At 38.2% G+C, this 26,309-nt stretch overlaps 1 protein-coding gene and 1 long non-coding RNA gene across 3 annotated transcripts; one reads left to right on the forward strand and one right to left on the reverse strand.

Annotated features, from left to right (window-relative positions):
* Positions 1-7,836: 7,836 nt before the first annotated feature.
* Positions 7,837-8,594, reverse strand: LOC120441967. The gene is made up of 3 exons (XR_005614424.1): positions 8,522-8,594; positions 8,269-8,403; positions 7,837-7,968 (listed from the first exon to the last, which is right to left on the reverse strand). It is a non-coding gene; the product is annotated as an uncharacterized LOC120441967 (long non-coding RNA).
* An 11,110-nt stretch (positions 8,595-19,704) lies between these two features.
* On the forward strand, positions 19,705-24,315 carry LOC116320869 (V-set domain-containing T-cell activation inhibitor 1-like). Of its 2 annotated transcripts, XM_031740594.2 has the most exons (5): positions 19,705-19,800; positions 22,649-22,963; positions 23,506-23,607; positions 23,682-23,737; positions 23,986-24,315. In XM_031740594.2, the coding sequence occupies exons 1-5, from the start codon at positions 19,722-19,724 to the stop codon at positions 23,986-23,988; spliced, it is 555 nt and encodes a 184-aa protein (XP_031596454.2). In that variant the 5' UTR covers positions 19,705-19,721; the 3' UTR covers positions 23,989-24,315. The 2 variants fall into 2 exon arrangements, with proteins under 2 accessions (XP_031596454.2, XP_039473677.1); XM_039617743.1 differs by lacking the exon at positions 23,506-23,607.
* Positions 24,316-26,309: the final 1,994 nt, after the last annotated feature.

Genomic DNA, 26,309 nt, shown 5'->3' on the forward strand with positions numbered 1-26,309 from the left:
CTAAAGCAGCAGAAATTTTTAAAAAGTTTTTTTTTTTATCCTTTTTTTCACATTTTAAAACAAAAACCCGACTCCCAACTAGCCGGGCTCCCCAACACTGCAGGGTTGATGGCAGATGATATAACTACTCACTGTCCTTCTGCCTTTACATCAGTGAATTTGAAAGGTTCCTTGATGGAGTTTGATCCTGAGCAGCTAAACTTTAAACTGTATCTTTTAATAGATGTTGTATATTTTTAGTGACATCTTCTGGTTGAAAGTTTGCTACAACACCCAGCAGTTTAGCACACATACAAACCTCAAGCACTCTTAAACTTGAGTAATAAAATGAAAGAATAAATATATGAATTTTGTATTTTAGCAAGAAGTGATTTTTTTTTCTGCACATTCAGTCACTTAAATCACCTCTTTCCTCCCAATTCTGATTCTCAGTTTGAACTTGAGCAGCTTGTGATGGCCATGTCTATGTGCCTAAATGCATTGATTTGCTGCCATATGACTGGCTGATAAGATATTTGCGTTCATGAGCAGTTGAATAGGTGTACCTAACAAAGTGGCTGGTGATTGAATATTATACGTGATTTTGGTGTGCAGTTATGAATCGATTTACTGAATAACTACAAAAAGCATGACATGATTCTCTTGCACTGTTGCTCATGCTGTTTTATGAAAATGATATTTATTGATTACCATAATGTGATCTGCCCTCATGATTTGAATACACTGAAAAGGTTGACCTACAAAGTCACCTATGCTGGATCAGTAATCAGAGGCACTCGGGAGTCCTACCTTTTTTGTATAAATGAAAACAATGTTTTAAGTGTTTAGCGTGTGCGCATGTGTGAGGGGAGGACAGTTGCACCTGAATCCTGGATCCTGAGAGCAGCTAAAATGAAGAAAGACAGTAAAAGGTTTGGTAGCATTTCAGTGAATGACTCTTCTTGTGAAAAGTTGATGATTGACAAGTCATTCTTTTCTTCTTACCACACCTAGGTATTTCAAACACTTCCCTGAGTCATAGTTTGAAGACACTTGAGAGCGTCACAAGCAAACAAACAAGCTCGATGAGTTTTGTTATGAGCCAGTAACATGTTGCTTCTTTTTTCAAACACTGATGAAGTAACAGGGAGGCAACTAGAACTGAACGAGCTAATGACTGGGATCAAGTCCGTCGTGCTTTTGACCGTCCTGAACTGTCGGTGGATAAAAGGAGGTGAGTGAGGTGTTATCTTGTGCGTGCATATACATAATACCTTATTCTAACCATTATAACTAACCATTATCATGGTAGTTATTATGAATGGAACTATACATACCAGGAAACAATATGGCGGGCTAAAGAGAAACAGTTCATTCTGAGGGCGTGGAGGCAGAAATCTCAAACACCAAAACTACATGTTCAAAGAGAGACTTCTTTTTTCTTCTGTTATGAAGTCTGATTCAGCAGCAGGAATATGGAACTGAGCAGGATAATCGGGATGAAGTGTGTTGTTCTGGCTTTTCTGTGGACTCTTACAAACGGAGGTGAGTGAACCTGTCGTGACCTTCATTATTACAGGTGTGTTTAGGGTCATGATGGTTTTTATTCAAAGAAAAGGTGAACATGCCAGGAAATATGACAAGGATTTAGAATTACAATAAGAAATGTATTAATATTTTGTTTGTGCTCCTCGGAAAGTTTACATAGATGGTATGTCTGAAGGAGGGTTTTTTTTGTTGTTGTTTTTATTTTGCTTGACTAGTATTTTGTCTAAAAATCCAGTCTTCTGTTATGTTCCATTATACAAACTTTAATGGCAGAAATTTCAGAGATATTTGTGCCCCAAAACTTTTTTTCACAATTGTGTTTTTTTGTACGTGCATCATTCAATAAGAGATGCCGGTGAGACCTGCTGTGACGCATAGTTCAGAGATGTGACACTGACAAAAAGACAGAAGACCAAGCTGGAGCTGGAACAGTTCAAGACTTTTGTTGGCAGTGACCTGGATGGACAAGATAAGAAAAGGGTACATCAGACGCTTAGGTCAACACAACGTTAGAGAGTCAAGTCTGAGATGGTTTGGACACGTGTAGCGGAGGGATAGTGGGTATATTGGACAAGCGATGTTGAATATGGAGCTGCCAGGCAGGAAGAAAAGAGGAAGACCGTAAGGTTCACAGATGCAGAGAGAGAACATTCAAAGGAAGCTGTTGGGGATATGCTGAGACAGAAGCAAAGGGAGCAGCTGAAAGGATCATTATCTATTCATCCTCCATAAATTTGGAAAATCCTGGATCTCTTGTGCATCATTTTAGACAAGTGTAACTAAATTCTAAACACTTAAGATAACATTTTTTGAATAGTGGTTTGCTACAAAGTCTGAGTTCCTATTCACCTATTGTGTTAGTGCAAACTTTAAAAATGGTAACACATAAGAAATGTAGTTTTTGAATTGGACCTATGTGCCGGCATGCATTCCAGCTGTCACATACTTTTGTTTTCTGTGTGGGAAAATGTAAAGTATGTAATGTTGCTACCAGAATGACACATCTTTCAGCTACATCAGACTCAAACAGCATTGTGTTTACATTCAAGCAACAAACTTGGTTTTGTATTTGCATAGTGTTTAATTTAGACACCAGGTTTTTACTGGTGGAAAAACTAACTATTTTTAATTTAATTGTTGGATTTCAGAGAAATGTCCTCGAAGTTGAACTATGTTGGGTGTCTCTTTGTGTTGCAGATACTGAGGTGTCCTGTGTTTTCCAGGAAAGTTGCATCTTACCCTGCAGTTTCCAAGGTAGCACTGATGCAGTCATCAGCTGGAGTCTGCTGGAGGCAAGACATGTTTCCATCCTCTCCTACAACTCCAACCAAGACCAGCTTACACAACAGGATGAGCATTTTAGAGGCCGGGCATCATTGTTTAAAGACCAGCTATCCAACGGAAACGCCTCACTCCAGCTGACATCAGTGGAGTTTCAAGACGAAGGCAGATACAAATGTGCAACAGGAGGAAACAATGATTCATTTATCAGCCTAAAAGTGGACGGTACGAGAAACATACAGGAAACACAAGGCACTTTTTTTTCTTTTACTATATAGTAAGATATATATCAAGCTTTAAACAGAAAACATTTAAAGACAAAATACATTTTTTTCTAATGACACATTTTCTAATTCTACAGAGTGAAAAACATTCATCCATTGAAAATTGAGTGAATAATTCATAAAGTATATTTTTTATGACAGCTCCAGTCCGTGAGGTCAACATTGAGAAGGTAGAAAACAGGATCATCTGCAGCTCTGAGGGGATCTACCCCGAACCTGTGCTCACCTGGTCCACCAGCCGTCAAACCGTCTTCAGGAGCACAACCATAGTCCAGCAGAGTGGACCGAACAGAGAACTTTATAACATTAAGAGTTCTGTCATATTCCCTGACACCAAACATGATTTTACTGATATGACCTACAGCTGCACTGTCAGCACTCGCAGCAACAACCAAACAGCCATTTTGTCAAACCGCAACCTGAAAGAAGGTAAGTGTGTTTTAAGGTTTGTGGTCAGTCAGTCAGACTCTTACCAACCAAACAAAAGTGTTCTGCAAAAATCTTCAGAATTTGTTAGTAACGAAATACATATAATAGTTATTTATAGTTATTGAAATTGATTATTAAATAAGTAAAATCAACACTTTTCATTTGTGTCTGTGCGTGTTTGTGTCTGTGCGTGTTTGTGTCTGTGCGTGTTTGTGTCTGTGCGTGTTTGCTACAGGCATCGCTAAAGCCATGGTGGCAGGCGTCATCATGATTGCAGTAATATTAGGCCTGATACCGATATGCTGCAGTAAATTTAACAGTAAGGTAAAGACAAACAAACAGATATCAGGAAGGGCATCTACTTCTGGAATTTGGGGATCTGTTGTGTTGATGTGTTGAATTAATAATGCAACATTTTAGATGCACCAGAGCTGCTCAGTGCCAATGAGTGTGCTGCCTGCAGTGGAAACAGGATCAGTGGAGTTACAGGTAGGGACAGATGTTGCAATGAGCCCCTTAATCTGACCAAACTTTTCTTAGAAAGTCCAAAATTCAAGCCATTTTAATTCTTTAAAATAAATAAAAAATAATAATAAAAAAACCCCTTTCATTTCTTTTTTTTTTTTACCTTTTCAACTGTGTTTCTGTATAATGTTTGAAGTGTATGTGGTAGTCTAAATTCTAAACCATATTCTGTTTTTTTTAAAATGTCCAACGTTGATCTTTTTTCTTTTAAAAACGAAACAAAACCATAAAATAATGTATTTCTATGCTTTAGCCCAACATGTGCAAGTTCAAAGACAAAAGAGTAACAACACAGTTGAAGTCTATGTATTTTAAAATGTTTAAGGTCATGTGAAAAGGAAAATGTTCACACGATTGTATGCAACCCTTTAAAAATGATATACTTATACAAAACCCTTTTTAGTACATGATTTAATAGCTGTACTACTTTCTATAGAGCTACTATAAACTCTTGGATGACAAACTCTTCTTCAGTCCCATCAGGCTCAGCAGGTTCCTGATGCTGCAGAAATATCAAGTCGACTCGATTTGGTCCTGACAGAAAAAACTTCAGAGGAACTGAAAACACTGATCACTCCTGGGTAAATCTCTCTCTCACCCTCTCTCTACACTTAATGTATTTCAGGACAGAATTCTTTATAATTTCATTTTGCAGGCACAACAATGAGGAAGATGATTTATTACTAAAGGCAGCGGAAGAACCTACAGAAATGTGAATCCTGCAGAAACACGGCCTCAGACAACGTGACCTCTCCATTCATTAAATGATTTTTAAATGTATCTGTTAAATGTACCTGAGTCAGTATCATTAAATGATGCTGATACACTCTGATGTCTTTTCTGTTCTCCATCAGTGACACTAATGCTCACTTTGCACATCGATGTGAAGTTCTTTGATATTTTGAGTTTGAGATTACAGCGTATGGTTCCTCCTCTACCTCATCTACTCGATAAAATGATACAAAATAATCAAGCAGAAAGAAGAAGTCACTCATTATATTTCATAACACATAAATTAAAATGTTTACTTGTACAATAGTTTTAGTTGTTTGTTTTTGTTTTATTAAAAAAACACAGTTTTGAAATCTGGAGGTTGTAAGCAGCACATGTCTTCAGTGTTTTGTAAAAACATTCAAAAATATTAAATGTTTAAGACCTGACTATGATTTAATGCGCTTTACTGTTTTATTATTTGTTGAAAACTTATTTTTGCTTTTCTTACTGCTAACGTTTTTAGGGACTGACAAATTTCATCTATTAAAGACAAAGTTTTCTTATAACAAAAAAAAACAGTCTTGTCAAAACTTCATCTGATTCTGCATTTTGTGGAACATTTTTTAAGTCAAGTGTAAATATGATCTTGTTTTGGAGGCTATGAAATGATCGAAGTTCAATTTAAGTAAAACATTTGAGATATAAGATAGTGCTTCCTGTCAAACTTCAACAAACAACCATTATTCCCATAATGTGCAGGTATTGACCTAAATGACAGAAGAAAGAAGTCCAATGAACAAAAAGTAAACCTTTATTGAAGCTGAAAAAAGTCCAAAATAACAAAAAACAGCAAAAACAAACCAACCAAAAATGATATCCACAAAAACACTGTAGGGAAATAAACTGGGAGATTTGGATGGTGGAGACACGGTGGAGTCACCACCCGCTGTGAGAAGAGCTGACATTAATATAAATACCAACTAGCAGAGAACTGACACAAATAATTCACAAATGAGCTGAAGACGTGCATTGAATTCAAAACCCAATGTCGTCAACCCAACCCATAATAAGATTTATTACTTACTCATTTAAATATTAAGTTACAACAGCTGTGATGGCTGACAACATAACGGGTATAATAATTTACTATCTAAGCTATTTAAACAGGCAGAGCGGGAAGTCCACTGGGGAGGATAAAACCACCACTTATCAACATTACAACATGCACAGTAATCGATGCTGCAATCCTAAAGAGGCAAAGTTTGTGATTTCCTCATAGCTGCTTGCGAAGAGCTGCAACAAGTTGTAGCAAATCATGATTATTTTTCTATGAAGCAAGAGAGCAAGAGAGGACCTGCTCTGCACTCAGACACAGACAGGAGGCCGTTCTGGTAACTGAGCTTTTCAGCAGTGATCAAGGGAACCTAAGTCAGTCTTTTCTGAAAGGACCACAGCCAGTAGACTCTGAGTAAAATGTGTGGATTGCAGCTTATCTGCTGAGGGTGCGGAGCTTACAGGGAGCAGTGTCAGGTGAGTGAGTAATACACCTGCAGCAAGTCTGCTAATTTGTTTTCCTCATACGCAGCAGTGTGCTGGGACATAGAAGACCAGGAATAAATGTGCTTCACATTTAACTCTCTTTTCCAAAATCGCCCTCACCTGATCCAAGAGGTTCTGCCACTCACTCACCAATCCTCAGACAGTATTGGTTAAATATTACAAAATGAAGAATTATTAGTATTTTTAATTTTATTTGTTTTTTAGTGGTGCTGATATAAAGCCTCAAGAAGCACTGAAGCTTCCCATTCACCTGTTGCGTTCATGCACTGATGCTTCATTTGCTCTAAGGTGCCATCAAGTGGACAATAAATGTAAAACAGGCAGAGTGATTACAGTGACACCATGGCTTTGGTGTGAATTTATGACTTAATGATTTTTGTGAACTTCTAAATAATTCTGACCTTTTAAATATGGTGTGTGTCTTTATGCTGCAATAGCAGGATCAAAAGGGAAGATTAGGAAAAAAGGATGCAATGAGTTTCTGTGACTTTTATTTCATTAAAAAAACTTTTCCACAGTGCTGGGCTTCAGGCGGTTTCTTCTTTTTCAGATGATTTCACCTTCTTTAGAAAACACTGGAGTGCTGAGAAAAGCATTGATTTGTCTCAGGAGCTCTTTACGAGCATGGCTGGACTTGTTTACGTTTTACATCTTATCCAAGAGGCTTCTTCAGTTCAGGAAGTTAAGTTATCCAGCAGGTTTTTTACAAGTTCGCACATGTCTCTCTCTCTGACACACAACAGCAAAAGTTTGTTTACCTTGTCCTGTTTTTTTGTTTGTTTATTTGTTTTGAGTGTCGTTTGTTGTTAGAGTGTGTTTTGTTACAGATGCAGCAGTTTGACACTCTTCTTCTCTCATTCACCAACCCATCGCTCACCACAGCACCCGGCATAATAACCACTCTGATCTTAGTTTGAATAATAAAAGGAATAAAAATGTAAAAAGACAAACAGGAGGAGCCCACAGAGAGTCTACAGTGCTGGTTGGTCCTCGTCTGCAGGACTGTGGTGTCCAACCAGCAGCACAGTTTGCTACCTAACATAAACAGGCTGTAAGTGACTAAAGGCAATAACATAATTAGAATGTATCCATCTCTTCTTGAATCACAGACTGAGAAGCTTCTAATATGTGCAGCTGTGATGATGATGATGAGGAAGCAGTGCTGTTTCGTATATCAACAGCACATTTAGAAGTGAGCATCTCCTCATCATCTGCTGCTTTACCAGAGTTAATGTAGACTGTGTTTTTAAACCAGGGATCGAGCAGTGCTGCCAGTGATATGATGCTCATTTACTGTAAAATGTAAGCTTCTCCTTTAACCGTCTCCTCAGACTCTCTGGAGTATGGACAGTGGCCATTTCCTTCCTCCTCTCGTGCATGGCACAGCAATGATGAAGGGGAATGACATTTGGTGGCTCAACTGTGGCATCATTAAATGGGGACAGCACTTTTTAGACTTTCTAAAATAATTTTTTTACTGTTCAGATGAGATGTTCTCATGTGACAATGTCAGTGTGCTCCTGCAGGTTCCCTGGGATCATGAAGATGTTGGAGCATATGGTATGTGCTGTTCAAATATGTGTATTCATCTCTTTAATCATCCTTAAGCCGGCTGACCTGTTTGCTCCAACACATGTGTCAGTGTCTCCTATAAAATCAGTGAACAAAAAGTGATTTATTCAAGTGTCACTGCAGCAGCAACTTAAACAAAATGGCATCAGTTAGAATATTGCAATGACAAAAAGCAAATAATCCTTGCAGTGGTGCTGATAGAGGTTCACATATTTGCTGTTAAACTAACTACAGATGTCTTTGACACAGTGGCTTTGGGTTTGAATCATTATAGCTTATCTGTCCTTCACTACAGCTTTGAAAGCCTAAAGGAAATAATTTGCCAGTCTTGGAATGGCAAATATGAGAAAATGAGGTAAAATGCTCACATGCACACCTGTCCTGTGGGGAGAACATCAGCAGGGCTCAGAGCTTTAACAAGCTTCCTGAACACTTTGTCCTCCACAGTAGTGATGAGTTGGGGATCCTCAATAACCAAGGCCTCATCCACTGCACTATTCGCCACTGATGACTACAAAACAAACAAACAAATAAACACATAATGCCATATCAGTTACAAATTTCATCAATTACTCACATTTAAAATATAAATTAATGTTGTTTAATACAAACATACCACACAATGTTACCTGAGCTGGTCTGGTTTTCACGCAGGGCTCTGTAATGTCAGATCAGGTGTTACTGTTGAGCCAAAACAACATTTCACCTTTAAATACACCGGAAATTAGAAGAAAGAAACTAGAACAAGGGATAAATGTGTTGTCACGTTTTTTAATATTAATTATATAAATACTATTAATACTCATTTATAACTATGTGTATATTTTATTAGGTGAGATCAGCTGAAAATGTTTTCATACGGGTGAAATTTCTTGCTTCTTCCAAAAAAAGCTTGACCAGAGTGCAAACAAACTCATAATAAGTCCGCAGAATGAGGGTGGGTCCACTCCGGATTACTGCAATCATTTCCTGAGTCAGTCACGTGATAGTGCGGCTTGCGATACAAAGTACAACCCTCGAAAACGAAAGTAATCTCTGTGCAGTACTCGACAGAGAGGGACTCGTCTCTAAATGTTTTCTTCTTGTATGTCACTCGGAAACTCGGTTTGTCGTTGATCAGCAGACGCCTCTTCTGCACGTTAGTGCAGGTGAAGTTACAAACTGTTAATATTAATTATTATACGGTGCTGACCTTGAACATTCAGGCGAAGTTTGATTAGCGTTTTCCTCATTCTCAGTGCGTTAATGTGCACTACCTGACAGACAGACCGGCTGGGTGAGTTTTCTTTTTACTCGATCCTTCAACATTAATGCGGCTGCAAACGGATAAAACAACAGGATCATGGCTGGGATCCAGTGTGCAGTGTTTCTGGTGCTCCTGACATTTAAGTGGACTTTAACCGGAGGAGGTGAGTTAAACATTCACTACACTCACCAGCTTACTCGAGTCTAAACAGAAGTCGCAATTACCTGGTTTTAATCTGAGAAAACAAATACCAGGAAGTGCAACGAGAGATACTCCAAAATGGCTCAATGTGTGAGGAGAGGCAGAAGTGTCATAACCAGAAACCAACAAATGTCTCCAAGACAGAACTTAGAAATAGAAAATGAATCTTTATTTGTGCTGAGGCAGCAGTCTACAAGGCAGGAGGCAACTGAGAACACAGCCCGAGAATAATATCATAGAAACAAACATGAAAAAAGGCTGAACCTCGACAATCTAAATAACAAGAATAGGAACAAACTAAGCAGAAAATATAATTGTCAACACAACAGCCAATGATAAACTCAAAACGTTGGGTCACAGAGCAGGATCATGACAACTAATGTTTGTGATTTATTTTCCTGAAAACGTTATCATTAAATATTATCACTCTCAGTGAAATGGGAATGTTAAACAATCAGTTTGTATCTACATCTAAAACCTGCTGGTGACGGGAAAATAGAGAATATACGGTAGATCAGGGTTGGCTGTCACACTTCAGAATCAGAGAAACTTTATTAATCCCAGAGGGAAAATCAGTTGTCATAGCAGCAAATATACAATAAACAACAAACACTCATAGAGTAATGATAAATAAATATAAAGATAAATAGATAAATATAGGTATAAATATACATATTAATATAAAAGGACAAGTACGTGTGGAAATATGTCGTGGGGTACAAAAGTGACAGGGTGCATTGAGGTGGGATTATTCTGGTCCACATGTGTGGATCTGACCCACGTGAATCATTTAAAGACTCTGATAGCAGCAGAAAGGAACGACCTCCTGTATTGTTCCCTCAGACAGCGAGGTTAAAGGAACCTGTTGCTCAAACTGCGCTTCAGATTGCCTGGTGTGTTATGGAGGGGATGTGAGTCATTGTCTGTGATTGCCAGCATTCTGTCACCGATCACCTCCTCCAGGGTGGCCAGCTTTATGCCAAGAAGAAACTCGACCTTCCTGATGAGTTTGTTCAGTCTGTTTGCATCCTTTGCTTTGATGCCTGCACCTCAGCACACCACAGCACAGAAGAAGGTGCTCACAACAACAGACTAATCAAACATACAGAGCAGCCTGCTGCGTACATTGAAGGATCTGAGCCTTTGTAGAACTGGTCCGGGCCCTCTGACCATTGGTGGTGGTCAGAGGGCCCGGTGGCGCCAGTGTCCGGCAGCCTCATCTCTGTCAGTGCGCCCCAGGGTGGCTGTGGCTACAATGTAGCTTGCCATCACCAGTATGTGAATGTGTGTGTGAATGGGTGGATGACTGGATATGTAAAGTGCTTTGGGGTCCTTGGGAACTAGTAAAAGCGCTACACAAATACAGGTCATTTACCATTTACCATAGTAGAAAGCAAAGCCGGCTCAGACCCTTTTTGTTGGCAGACCACTCCAGCTTGTGATCCAGTTGAACTCCCAGATGTTTACAGGATGTGACTATTTCAACATTAGTCCCACCAATGCAGACAGGGGAGGGTCAGGATCTGTTTCTGCCAAAGTCCACCACCAGCTCCTTTGTTTTGGCCACATTCAGCTGCAGGTGGTTCACGTCACACCACCTCACGAAGTGACCAATCAGTCATCTGTACTCCTCTTCCCTTCCCATCTCCACACTTCCAATAATGGCCATGTCATCTGAGAATTTCTGGAGGTGGCAAGTTTATGTGATGTACTTGAAGTCGAATGTATAGATAGTAAAGATGAAAGGGGACAGAATAGTTCCCTGGGGTGCTCCTATGTTCCTGTTCAGACTCTCTGACATACAACTCTGCAGCCTCACAAACTGTGGTCTGCCTGTCAGGTAGTCGCTGATCCAGTGGACCAGTGGAGCATTCACCTGCATAGCCTCCAACTTCTCTCTCAGCTGGATTGTGTTAAAGGCGCTAGTGAAGTCGAAAAACATTATCCGAACCGTGGTGTTGGGTCTGTCGAGGGAGGACTACACTCTCTTACAGAAACATCTTTTAATAACAGTTCCTTAATTAGATCGAAGTTCAGAGTTCTGGCTCAAAATGGGCATCCTTTACATTTTTGCTGTTATTGTTACAAAAAGAAATTAAATTAGTTATCAATGGGGTTTTCAGTAGAAAATGGTGATTACAAAATAAAGTTTTATTTTTTTCAAATAGAGACATCAGTAAGTTTAGAAATGAACACATGTTCTCATACTCCTTATATTTAAACAATGAATTTGAACCAGTACTAATGATTGTGAATTATTCCCTATGGGAACTGTGAAATGACAGAATTTATGGTGCTCGATCTTTGGGATCCCCATTTTAAGGTTGCTGGTCTTGATCCCTGTTCCTCACTCAGTCATGACAGATGTTTTCCTCTGGAGTCACAGGGATACAATCTCTCTAAGATCAGTTTTGGACAACACAACAAAGCAATGTTTCCATGTGTCGGCTCAACATGAACCCTTCTGCCAACAAGGAAACAAACAAAAACATCCCTGCCTTTACATGCCTAGCTCTAAAAACATTATCACACGTCTCATATTTTTACTAAATCAGGTCAAAGGTCACTTGGTAAAATAACTAAAATGGTTATACAGAGAAACCAAACTACATACACATTTAAAATGATGAGCTGACTTTGGCATCACGGCTATAAATTAAATCTGTTCTTAAGAACTCTAAAAGATTGTTGGAGAACCTGTTTAACTGAAACCAAGTTTCTGTTTTTCAGCTGGAAAGAGCAGAGACATTAGCCTGTGGTACAGGGAAAGTCTTCAGCCTGCAGTTTACAATTCTTGCTTTGTAATTTACTGTATTTTCATGTTTAAATTTATTGGGCTCCTGATGATTTTTAGTTTTAGATACTTTTCTGTTTTCAGTTTCTGTCTTGAGTTTTGTTGCTCTCAGTTTTGTCTGAAGTCCTTCTCTAATGTCCTTCTGAGTTTTCCTTGAATGTTGTCCATGTTTTGTCTCATTCATCCATCAGAGTCTCCTTTAAGTATTTTCTTTTCCTATTTCCTGTTTTACTTTGATAGTTGTCTTTTGCTCCTTGCTTTGGGTTTCGTTCGTCCATGATCGTCTTCACCTGTGATGCACATTCACTGCACATTTCTCTTTGACTCCATCTTTGTATCTTTGTCCCTCCCACTGTAAATCTGAGCTAATGGGAAACAAGACACAAGCTGAGAGGAGAAAGGAGTCTTCAATCAATGCCTTGTATAATTCAGAAATGATCAAATAAGGAATTGAAAACAGTCGACGTGGCATGCTAAGATTGTTTTCAGGGTCAGTGAGAAAACACTGTAGTCCTGTCAGGAAGGATTATATTATTTCTGGGGACCCACTAGATTTGACATTTAATTCTATACATCCATTTGTGTATCCCACTCTCAATAAAACATTACTTAACTGCCCAAATTTTCACTCTAAAGCATCTAAAAATGTTTTGAGTTGCAGATCTTACTTTTATGATCATGTGTCTCTACCTGTTGTTGCAGATACCGATGTGTCCTGCATTTTCATGGAGACCTGCATGCTGCCGTGCAGCTCTGAGGGAGGCAGTGATGTCATCATCCACTGGAACCAGCTATCAGCAGGAAATCTTTTTGTTCATTCATTCTATGATGGCAGTGACCAGCTCGCAGTGCAGAACCAGCGCTTCAGAGGCAGGACGTCACTGTTCAGTGACCAGGTCTCCTCAGGAAACGCCTCACTCCTGCTGACAGGGGTGAAGGTTCAGGATGAAGGGAGATACAAGTGCTACACCAGCACTGAAAATGGGGTCAAAGAATCATTTGTCAATTTAAAAATGGATGGTATGAGACACACAATGCATTCTTTCAAAAAAATTAATGTTTTCAGTTGGTATAACCTGAGTTTTTAAAATCTTTATCATTTTCTCCAAGTGTATGTATAAATGTTTCTACTTATATTCAGATATTATTTTGCAGAAATAGCTCTAGTTAAAATATAAATGTAAAAAAACAGTATCATGTACCATGCATGTATGTATTAACTCTAAATAAAGTTTAAGGTCATGCAGTTATATATTCAAGTTGGTAAAAACTAGATCTATCTGCAAGTAAAAGACCTGTGCAGAAAATGCAGCTACTGATGCAGTCCAGAAAATGTATGAGAATAAAGAAAAGCACTACAATAAATCATTTGATGAAACACTCGATATAATGACAAAGATGTCCTGCTCACAAAAAGTTCCGTTAAAATACATCATTTAGTGTAGAAAAATCGAGCGCCGGTAACACTTGACTATATTTCTCCTTTTCAGCTTTTTCACTGTACTTGCTTTATAAATGCTTAAAAAAGAACACATAAAGATATGTGAACATAAACTCTGTCTTCCTTATCTTTTTTCTGCAGCTCCAGTCCATGAAGTCGACATTCAGCGGGAAGGAAACACACTGACCTGTTGCTCAGAGGGCATCTACCCTGAGCCTGAGCTCACCTGGTCCACCAGTCCTCCATCCAATGTGAACAGCAAGTGCAACACCAGGATGCAGGAGACTGAGCAACACCTCTACAACATCAATAGCTCTGTGACACCTTCAGACAGCGAAACTGATCTGACCTTCAGCTGCACCGTCAGCACTCGCCGTAGCACGAGGAGTGTAACTTGGCCCTCCACCTCTTTGCCTAAACCAGGTAAGCAGTGAAGACAATAATGTTGTAATATGATGTACTGGATGTTAAATTCACCTTAATCCCAACATGACATCAGATAATGTTCCACACAAAGTGTTGAAATCAATTTTAACTCTGCAAACCATGATTCACAAAATAGATGAATAATAAATTCACATTGTTTGTAATTGGAATAAAAAAAAAAGGAGAAATTAATTAATTGTATAAAATTGGCTACATCTTGATTTTATGTGTAATTTATTCAGTTTTATCAGGAAAAAAATCTCTGAACTCTCGAAAACTCATAAAATCTCATCTATCAAATATGATACATGATATGATCGGTGTTACATATGGGCTCAAATTGTGCTCATAAATATTTTGTACTTGTAAATCAAATGTATATTTGTGTACTGATGAGAATTTGTGTGTTACAATACAAGTTACAATTTTTTTTTTTTTTTTTTTTGTTAAGGTCTGGTTACAGATACAAACCAAAAAACTACGTATAAAATCCTGTGCTCAAGTTCCCTGGCTGTGAAGTAAAGCACCCCTCCTACAGCCAAACCCGTCTGTTCTCTGATTGGATTGTTAAATTTGTGATTGACATGACATTGACCAATCAGCTGAAAGGAAGAAAAATCGGGTCAAAATTTGTACTTGCAAGTAGAAACTCCCACACAGCTGGGAACCTGAGCGCAGAGTTTTACACGTAGTTTTTTGCTTTGTATCTGTAACCAGACCTCAACAAAAAATAATTTGTAACAGGTGTAATTTATTTTTACAAACACAAATTCTCATCTATAGAGGCACAAACATAAATGTTTCAGATATTTTGGTTTACAAGGTTACGAAACTCACAACTACAAAGTACAAAATATTTATGACCACAATTTGAGTTACAGGGTCAATTTTCTTTAACTTACATGTGCAATGCAGCCTTCTCACATACAGTTTAGACATTAATCGGTTAATGATCAAGTTTAGTGTTATTTATTATTTATTTATCAAGTTTTATTCATTTAAACATAAACTCTGATTTCATTATATTCTAATAATATTATTCTAATTAAACCACATTCTGATGTTAAAGCGAAAATAATAATAATAATAATAATAATAATATAGAGGGACTGGGTACTTATCCCATTCAGAGCCATGATGAGGTTTAAGCCAAAAGACATTTTAAGTGATTCTGTTTCTTCTGTTTCAGGTAATGCAAGACCTATTGTAAGAAGGGTGATTCCAGCCATTGTGATTACAGGAGTAGTAGCAGCAGTAGGCTTCATGCTGTATAAGCGCAAGAGGTAAATGACTTTCTCCCTTCACTTTGCAGTTCAATTTGTTTATGTTATTTCTGCTGATTATGATTTTTTTTTTTTTTCTGGACTCGATTCCTCAGAGCAACAAGAACGACGACGCAGAGACAATGAAACACATACGTGAGTAAATCTTGTCTGAGCTACTCTATAAAAACAAACTTGTTTGAAAACAGGCTGATGGTCATGAAGATGCAATAAGATGTCTATAATGACTCTAATTAAACTATTGTTTAGTCAAAATGATTTAATAGTGTCAGACTGAAGCAGTGTTCAACAACATCCATGCACGATTTATTTTCCATTCATAATGAATATATGTTTGCAGCCAATCTCTTTTCATCTCGTTAACAGTAGCATTGAACTTCAATTTGCAGTTAATTTTGTTTATGTTATTTATACTGATTATGTTTTTTTTTCGTCGATTCCTCAGGGCAACAACCAACAAAACACATACGTGAGTAAATCTTGTTTGAACTACACTAAATAAAAAATGACTTGTTTGAAAACAGTGTTATGGTCATGAAGATAAAACCAGATGTCTATAATGAGTCTAATTAAACTGCTGTCTAGTCAAAATGATTTAATAGTGTGTCAGACTGAAGCAGCGTTCATCAACATCCATGACATGAAAACAGAAAATCAGATGAAGCAAATTCAGATTGATGTGGTGATTTTTTTTTTTTTTTTTTTTTTTTTGGACTGTATACGTTTTTTTTTATTATTCATAATGAATACATGTTTCCAAATGGTCTCTTTTCATGTTGTTAACAGTAACACTGAACTTCAGGAGGAGCTGAATAGAAGCTCTGCCACAAATGGTGAAACAGCTGACATCCCCTAAGCAGACCCCAGCAGCTCTGCTTCAGCCCTGCACTGAACTATCCTGAGTGTTGACTCTCTGCTCAGTAAAGCACAAACTTTCATAAGTGAAAAACCTGCTGAAGACGACATTCAAATGAGTTACTTAGTTACTCATACATGCACTGAGGAGCAAGGACACTTTTTTTTTAAAATTCTGTTTTCGTCTATGCTGATTCTTGGTCATAACCTAAATATTTTGATATGCCTCCTTCTGGACCTTTGAGCTGTGTTTTTGCAACACAAAGAAGAATCTTGGAAAGAAGAAGAGATGAGTCTGAGTCACAGAGGCAACTTTGACTTGTTTGTCAAAAACTGCTGAAAAACTTGAATTTAGCGACTAGCTGGTAGCTGTTCAACATGTGTTCTTCTACTGTGGAATGAAAAAATAATATTAAGCACTGCAGACAGTTTTAGATGATGTGAGAGATACTTTAGTTTGAGACCATCAGGTGGGTGCATGACTTTTTTGTTGTTGTTATTTTTGTTTACATATGATTGATTTGTTTTATGCAGTTTAACATAAATGTAAATGTATGAAACTGACGTCCTGCACAGTGTTTACAGCTACTAACTATTTTCAGTCCTTAATGGGCTGAGATGAGGGACCGTTTAATTTAAGTGCAGCAGACATCATATCAAACTTCAGAGATGATCAAGTTTGCAGCTGTTGTTTGAATAAACACAGAGGGGAGACGTCGAGCTGCTGGAAGAACCACACAGAACATCTTAAGGTGGATTTGTACTGTACTGTAGTAAAACTGTCACCAGGACAGGATCTCACCTGCTGTGTCTCAGAGGGCAGCTAAAAATCAAAGATGGGTGAGAGAAAGACCTGAGGAGTGTAGAGGAATTTCTTTTATTCATGTATTATTCACATTATTTTACTGTGTCATGCCTTGGTGCCTCTGGGTTTTAGTATGGATCAGTGTCTCACACATCCATGCCATTAAACAGCCGGGTGATTGTTGGGGGAAGCAGACAACTCCACAGGAAGAGCCTTTTGTCTCTTCAACGACTGTGAGAGGTAGCAAGGGAGTGTGGACCTTTCTTTGGGGGAAAGACCGATGGTCTGAAAAAGCTGCTTTATGTTCCTGTAGGAGGTATTTAACCCAGGGCCATGCTGGGCTCAGGGAGAGACACTGCTGACCGTCTGCCCCAGCGATGGCTTCTCTCACCAAGCTTGGCTTTTTGTTCTTTTTTTGATTAAAGGATGTTAGCTACCACCCACCGTTTGTCTGCAAGCTTTATTAAATGGAAACTTCCACAACAGGAGCAGCAACTAGTAACTCGTAGGTTTCTTTGTGTCTTTTCAAATGCTGCCATCTCGAAAATGAATGTTTTGTGTGTGTATATAATGCATAAGAAACTTGACTAAATAAAAAAACTTGACTAAAACATGTTAAGAACAATTTTTTTCAGTCCATGTTTAGTAGCTGAAGATGGTTTCTGCACTTCCTGCAAGAAGCAACATCTGCACATTTATTCTCTAAAAGATGAACACAGTAACACACACAAAGACAGACTTACCCCAAAATGTAGTTTATTGGACCAAGGGAGGAACTACAGCAGTTTAGAACAATTAAGAACAATTTAGAGAAATGTAGGCCCTCATGCAGGTTACAGGCTTCCTATCGGTGGCTTTTACTTTTTTGAACACCACTGATTATATTAGAACCTTCTTATACTAACACAGCTGTGATGAAGATTAGCTAAGAGTTTTCAAACTGTAAACCTGTAAGATATAACCATAGATCTTTACCTTTTTAAAAGCCAGTCCCACCAAAGTTATTCAAACATCTAGCTGAAGCAGGTTAAATTAGATGAGCTTAGTTACTTCCTAGTGGATAAGCAGAGGTGAGTGATCATTATAGTTTTTCTGACTTCCGAAAACACTAAACTCCATTCTCTGAACCAAATTCTCAGTGGCCTAAACTTAGCTGTCAAATAAAATCTTTTGTCCAAACCTTAAACACTGTTCAGGGTCTTAGGCACAATTTGCAAAACTCATACACTCATTTTTTCAAAACCTTAAACACATTCTCAGTCAATAAACACATTTAACACTTGTATTGTATTACAGCAGTCATCTTTTACACAAAGCAACGCACAATTGAACACACGTGTTTCTAATGATTTAATCAGACCAACTGAACAAGATAAAAGTCAGTTTGAGGGAAGGACGATGAAGAGAAGTCATTACTGATGAGATTCAGGCAACTATTGCACACCATGTCCTTGTTGATGGAATGACAACGAGGGAAGCAGGATGAAGGCCCGCTGGCCTACTGTTACTGTAGGGTAGAAGTTGGAGTTGCAACTCTTGCAATATGACAATATGAGGCATGCTTTTAGAAAATGTGTGTAAACAATTGGGAAAAACTGTAATTGCAATGATCTCTTCACAGTTATGTGGTTTTCATCTAAGAAAACAAACAAACCAGGAAACCTCTCGGTTCAGTCGGTGTGGGCACAAAGGCAGAAACATTCCTGCATACTTGCGTAGTGAGAGCTACATGTTTCTTAGAAAACTAGGTGGCAAACATCAGGCAGCAGTTCTTGTTGTACAACCAGCTCTTCCATTTAATTTATTATAGCTGAAATTTAAAGTTCAGTTGTTCAAAATTAAAACCATGTATTTATGGAGCTGAACAGGGTAAACACTGATGTTCTGAAGATCTCCACGGGAGAAATGTTGGTTTTGTTTGAGCACAGCATTTCAGTTGACATCAGATTTCTGTGATGCTTCAAAATAGAAAAGTATGAAAAGCATTTAAATGGATTATTCTTCTTCACTACTTACTGGTTTATTTTCTTTAGTTTTAGTTTATTTATAAAAAATTAATAATGCCTAACAATAAATCGCTGTTACCTTTTTTCTCCAGCAGGGGGTGCTGAAGTGACACTTTTTTACATGTTGAGAAAAATAATCTTCGAGTACAAAATGACAACTAAATCATGGTCTGAATATTTTCCATGAAAGAGTAAAACAACCTCAGAGGGAATTCTCTTTCTCCTCTATCACACCTGCAGAAATGACCTTGTTAGTATACAGTGTCTGCTTTACAGCACTGCAGTCAGACAAGGGGAATCTAAAACAGGATTTTATCCTACAGGTTAGACATACTGTTAGTAACATGCTCCACATTAAACTGAAAAGGGCATTTCTATAGCTTTACCTCTTCAGCACCTGGTCAAGAGAACCCAGGCAAAGGCTAACATCACCTCCACAGTTCTACAATATGAATGACATTCTGCCAAACACTCACCAAGCCTTAGACAGTGTCTGTGAAATATTATAGAAATATTTCCTTTTTTGTGGTTCTTTTTATTCTTATTCAGCCAAACGTTTTTGGACAGCCGACCTCTTTGAACAGTTTAATTACATGAACACTGTGAGCAGTTGTTGATTAACTTTTCCTTAGTGTGTCACAAAAATGTATTTAGATGAAGGGTGTGATGTTTTTCACAGTGACCACGGTACGCTGGCGTAAGCAACCAAACCAGCTGGGTCAGATTTCACCATCGCTGCTCACTCTGTTTGAACGCTCAGGTAGTGTAGGTAATGAGCAGGATGATGGCTGGGATCAAATGTGTTGTGTTTTTGGTGGTCCTGATTTTCCAGTGGACTCATGCAAGAGGAGGTGAGTGAGATGTTCTCTACACCTATTACTTTATTCTAGTATAAATGCAAATCAATGTCATGTTGTTTAGAAAGCCAAATACAGGAGGAAATGTAATAAAGACTCTGAGTCAAACTTAAAAGCTCCCAGGGCAAAACTCTCAGATGTAAATCTCAGAAAGGTGTGTAGAGAAATGTTGTTCTTTCTCTTAATTTTTTATCATCATTATTCAGTGAAGCAGGAATATGGTTTAAACAATGTTTGACTGCACAATAGTGAGTTTGTTCAAACTGTCAGCTGTGAGGATTTCATTAAACATACACAAAGATAAAATATACATTTAACAAACCCTCAGTGTAACCGTGTGAAGTTTATAATCAAAAGAAAAGTGTAATATAAATAACAAGGTACAAAAACTATTTCAAGTCAGGTTAAATGTCCCTTCAAACTGTGACTGTAACATATGTTTATAAATTAACAGCAAAAAGATAGTAGCAGGGCCTGGTCTGTGGATTTATATATATAAAATGCCATTTAAGGAAAACATGTTTACTGCACATGTTTCTTACTTCCTATCTCTCATCGAAAAACAAAACAAAAACAAAAACAAAAAAAATGCCCAAACTTCCAGGAAATGTAATTATTGGAAACTGAATAACACTGAAAACATTCAGTGCGTGGGAGTGCAGGCAGGAATTTCACAAACTATACTCGTAGTATACAAACTATGAGATTGGTTTGATAAAATGGGAAGATGGTTTAAACTGTGTTTGGATGTAGGAGGTGAGTTTGTGCTCACTGACAGGTCAGTGAAACATATTGGCTGAAGGAGAACCCAAATGCTGGACTTTTACAATGGAGAAAGTGTGTTTTTTGTTTTTTTACAGAAAAAACAGAAAAACAGTGGCAACAATCCAGTTTGTGCTCTCCCAAGTCCCCATGCTGTGATTCCTCTCCGTAATGTGTGGTAATGTTTAGTCCTCCTCGGTACACGTGTTTAACAGTGCGCTTCTCCCTCCACACGTTTCCATAATCACCCTGAAAACAAGAGTTGCCACAATGAGAACCGTCCTATCCACCGGCCGACAAAACACATTAACCATTCCAACAAGAGAGTGGTTGAAAACACGAGTATATGAGCTGAGCACTAACTGAATTTCAAGTTTAACAATCCTGCACTGACTGCAGCTCCAATGCTCTCTTAAGTAGAGCTCCTTGATTAGGCAGATCAGCAACAGGTGAGTGATTATCCCAGGTGTGGGTGGCTCCAAGGCGGGGACTCTCCAGCCTGGTGGGGCAGCAAAACTGACACAACAACGCCCACAGTGAAATGAGGCACCAGGAGCAGATCACACCACAAACAACCATAAAGGATTAAGAAAGACAAATAAAACTCTTAATATTCATTAAACTCAAAAATAACACGTGATCTCTGGTTCACAGGCCCAATCCAGAGTGTAAAGAGCAGGAAATAGAGTTTGTAGTACAGCCAGCTGTCAGTGTTTGAGATTTTAAACCTATGAACACAGCAGCAACAAAACACATTTTATTTTTATTTTGTTGCCGATGTTATTTTTCTCATCTCTATCGATTTTTTTCTGTTTCCATTCGTCAATTAATCTAAATGATTTAATTTATTATAATGTTAAAGGCTGGAAAACATGCACATATGACAAATTTATGTTTTTCTAAATTATGTTGAATAAAGAACGAGGCTGCAAAACTAGGACTGGAGTTTTAAAACATCTAAACTCTATAGATAATCAACAGTAGCTAGAACTCACATAATGCAATAAAACAGTGATTTAACATTACAAGAATAATAAGACCTGCAGCAGGGATTAAAATTCACCCTACAAAGAATTTCAGCTTTAAACTTGAAAATAAATGGAAACCTAAACAGAAACTCAAATATACTAACACGAAACTGCAGATTCATGACAATGTGAAACAGTATGTGTTTCACTTTACTTATACTTCAATACTCATTCAATACTAGAAAACTGGAAATGTTTACTGTCAAGAGATTTATTCTAAGACACTTCTTCAGCTGAGAAATCAGAGAGGAGAAACACACAGTTTTACTTGCAAGCAAGGGCAGTCACAGAGCACTCGCATGAGAGTGAGGGCTCAGAGACTCGCGCTCTGCCACTGCCCTGGTCTTTATTTATATACAAAGTGATACAATAATGAATATGTCTGTTCATAAACAGAGGAATGTTAGTGCGTATGCAGGTGTGTGTGTGTGTGTGTGTGTGTGTGTGTGTGTGTGTGTGTGTGTGTGTGTGTGTGTGTGTGTGTGTGTGTGTGTGTGTGTGTGTGTGTGTGTGTGATTCTGAAGGACGCAGCCTTAAAGCATTAAAAGTTTATACTGACATTGACATTTACGTTTTCAGCCTAATCCAATCTTTTACAGTGACATGTTCTCACAAACATAAAAAACTTGATGAATAACTGAAATAACTTAGCTAAGTGTCAAATAAAGCAGCAGATAGAGTATATATTTATCAGTATATATTTATCAGTATATATTTATCAGTATATATTTATCAAAAACAGTTGCCATGCCTGCTTTGAAAATTGTGTCATTAATGTTTTTAAGTTCTCTGCACAGCACAGAAAAAGATGAAATTTGATGAATATCAGGGAATCATTTAATCAAAGTCGGCACACCGGTGCTGCATATTTGGGTTAAATTTTCCTGAACTGGAACAGAAAAATGTTAAAAGGCTTTAAGAGATTAAGAGAGAGAAAAGTTTTTAATTCTGCAACATCAATGCTGGTGGTTGGAGGTAGAACTTTAATGTCAATGTGTGACACACTTCTAGAGGGCTCAATGCTGATGATGTGTCTCTACCTGTCGTTGCAGATACTGAAGTGTCCTGCATTTTCATGGAAAGCTGCATGTTACCGTGCAGCTATAGTGGCAGTGATGTAGTCATCAACTGGACTCAGGTATCAGCAGGAGACCTTAATGTCCACTCATTCTACAATAACCAAGACCAGCTCAAACTCCAGAATGAGCACTTCAGAGGCAGGACATCACTGTTCAACGACCAGATCCCCACAGGAAACGCCTCACTGCAGCTGACAAAGGTGGAGGTTGAGGATGAAGGAAGATACAAGTGCTACACCAGCACTGACGGAGGAAACCAAGAATCATTTATTAACCTAAAGATAAAGGGTAAAAAACAAAAAATATATATTTATTCAAGAAATGTCTCTGTTTTGCTTTGTTTTGTTTTGTTTTGTTTTGTTTTGAGAGATGCAGGTGTGGAACCAGGGCTCTGCCCCAAAGGGCGAACACAAGAGAAACAGACCCAAGATGGAAAAACACTGAACATTCGAATCATGAACCCCCCAAAGATCACTTCCTGCTTACAGACTCGAGGGGACAAGTTTGACCTTCAAGACATGAAATGGGATGGATGCGCACTGATCGTGGTAGCTTGAGCTTCATTGCAGAGGGGCTGATGACAGTCTTGACTTCAAAAAGTCCAATAGAATGAGGAGCGAGCTTGCGAGACAATGATTTGAATGAATATTTTTTGCAGTATGCCATACTTTTTGTCCAGGATCATACTTGGGAGCGTGTATCTGGAAGCAGTCAGCATAGTTAGTGCTGCCACACTTACTGGTTTCAGGTCCATCAACTGTGTCACATGTGATGCGGGACTATTTTTAATAGAGAGGTTGGAGCCAAATGACCTTTTCTGATTCTTTCAGGTTCAGGTAATTCAGGAGCTATTTTAGGAGGGGTGATTGCAGCCATTGTGATTACAGGAGTAGTAGCAGCAGTAGGCTTCATGCTTTATAAACGCAGAAAAGGTAAATGACTCTCTCGATCACTTTGCAGTTCAATTTGTTTATGTTTTTTCTACTGAGAATGATGTTTTTTTCAGGCCCCAATCCCTCAGAGCAACAAGAACCACAAAGTACAGACAGTGATTCTGCATACGTGAGTAAATGTTTTATAAACTACACTATGAAAACTTGTTTGAAAACAGTGTTATGGTCAAAAATATTTTATTAGTGTGTCAGACTGAAGCAGCGTTCAACAACATCCATGACATGAAAAACAGAGAATCAGATGAAGCACATTCAGATGGATGTGGTGTTTATTTGTTTATTTTTGAACTGCACACACTGTTTTCCATTCATAATGATGATATGTTTTCAAGCTATCTTTTGTTATCTTGTTAACAGTAACACTGAACTTGTACCGATGGCAAAGGGAAGGTCTACCATGAATGGTGAAACACCTGACACCACCCTAGCAGACCCCAGCAGCTCTGCTTCAGCACTGAACTCTCTTAATGTGTTGACTCTCTGTTTAGTAAAGCACAAACATTCATAAGTGAAAAACACGCTAAAGACAACCTTCAAATGAGTTTCTTGGAGCCATAGTAACTCATACGTGCACTGAGGAGCAAGAACACTGAGACATTAATTTCCTTTTTTTTTTTCCATTTTGTTTTCGTCAATTCAATTCAATTTTATTTATATAGCGCCAAATCACAACAAAAGTTGCCTCAAGGCGCTTTATATTGTACAGTAACACAATAATAAATACAGAGAAAAACCCAACAATCATATGACCCCCTATGAGCAAGCACTTTGGCGACAGTGGGAAGGAAAAACTCCCGGCAGAACCAGGCTCAGGGAGGGGCGGGGCCATCTGCTGCGACCGGTTGGGGTGAGAGAAGAAAAACAGGATAAAGACATGCTGTGGAAGAGAGACAGAGATTAATAACAGATATGATTCGATGCAGAGAGGTCTATTAACACATAGTGAGTGAGAAAGGTGACTGGAAAGGAAAAACTCAATGCATCATGGGAATCCCCGGCAGCCTACACCTATTGCAGCATAACTAAGGGAGGATTCAGAGTCACCTGGTTCAGCCCTAACTATATGCTTTAGCAAAAAGGAAAGTTTTAAGCCTAATCTTGAAAGTAGAGATAGTGTCTGTCTCCCGAATCCAAACTGGAAGCTGGTTCCACAGAAGAGGGGCCTGAAAACTGAAGGCTCTCCCTCCCATTCTACTTTTAAATATCCTAATGTTTGATTTTATCAAAGAAAAGTTTTTATTTTACAATCATAACCTAAATATTTTGATATGCCTCCCTGCTTCAGCTTGGACCCTTGAGCTTCGGGTGTGCAACAGAATAAATCTAAGGAGAAGAAATAAGCCTGACTCACAGAGGCAGCTTTGACTTGTCTGTGAAAACTGCTGATAAGTTCACTTTAGCTCCTAACTCAGGGGTCAGCAACCCGCGGCTCTGGAGTCATGTGCAGACCTTTCACCTTTACATTGCAGCTCCCTTTGGCTTTGGGAAATAAGTAATAATTTAAGTGTGCTGTAGACATTTGTTGTTGTTGTTTTTGTAGCTCAAAATATGCGTTACAAATGTCGGTGCCAAGGTAGGTATCCCCGACAGAATTTGTTCCCCCTGCATTAGGAGCGCACACTGTGATGTCCAAATCTCAGACAAACACTAGCCCTTATTTTGTTTTTCTTTTTTAGGTCATAAACACTTCTTAGAATAACTTATTGGCCCTGAAATGTTGGTGTTACCTCTTTATACAGTAAAGTTAATGAGGAACTAGCCTACAAATACAATACATCCTAAGTTTGTTGAAATAATCCCGTCCGATGACACGTGAGGAACAACAAATGTATAACTTTCTCTTGTAACAACAGCATGCCACGATTTTAGCTTGCTGCATGTATACTTTAAGTTCAGCTCTTTATTTCATTTGAAAAAGACCTTCAACCTAGCGGCTTTTTATGTTTTCGTTTTGTTCTGATTTGGGTTGTTTTGTTTTTTTGTTTTTTACAGCGTTCTAAATGTTTACAATGTTTTTTTCTTAAATACATTTTCAATAGCAAGACATTAGCCTATTTTTTATACATAGTATAAAACTAAAAAACAATATATACAGTGTTATTATCATTTTATATGTCAAATAAAATCATCTGTGATTTGGCTCCATCTGTGGCTCCAGATGATTCTCTGTTGTAGAAACCAGGTCCATATGCCTCTTTGAGTGTTAAAGGTTGCTGCCCCCCTGTACTAGCTGGTAGCTAATAAATATGTATTCTACTGTGAAACGAAAAAATAATAATAAGCAATAGTTTTACACGATGTTAGCGATAGTTAAGTTTGAGACCATCAGGTGAGCACATGGCTGCTTTATTTTTCTTGTTGTTTTTATTTACATTTGTATTTTCACGTTTTATGCAGTTAAAACATAATTTATAATTCTAAAAGTATGAAACTGATGTCCTGCACAGTGTTTACAGCCAGCAACCATTTTCAGTCCTTAATCTACTGAGATGAGGGTTGGTTTAATTTAAGTGCAGCAGACGTCACATCAAACTTGAAGATGATCATGTTTGCAGCTGTTTGAGTCATCTGGTATTTAATAAACTCAGAGGGGAGACCATCAAGCTGCTGGAAGAACCAAACAGAACTTCTTAAGGTGGATTTATATTACATTTAATACATATTTACAATAACTTACATGA

The sequence above is a fragment of the Oreochromis aureus genome, linkage group 9 (assembly GCF_013358895.1).
Source record: "Oreochromis aureus strain Israel breed Guangdong linkage group 9, ZZ_aureus, whole genome shotgun sequence".
In the NCBI taxonomy this organism is placed as follows: domain Eukaryota; kingdom Metazoa; phylum Chordata; class Actinopteri; order Cichliformes; family Cichlidae; genus Oreochromis; species Oreochromis aureus.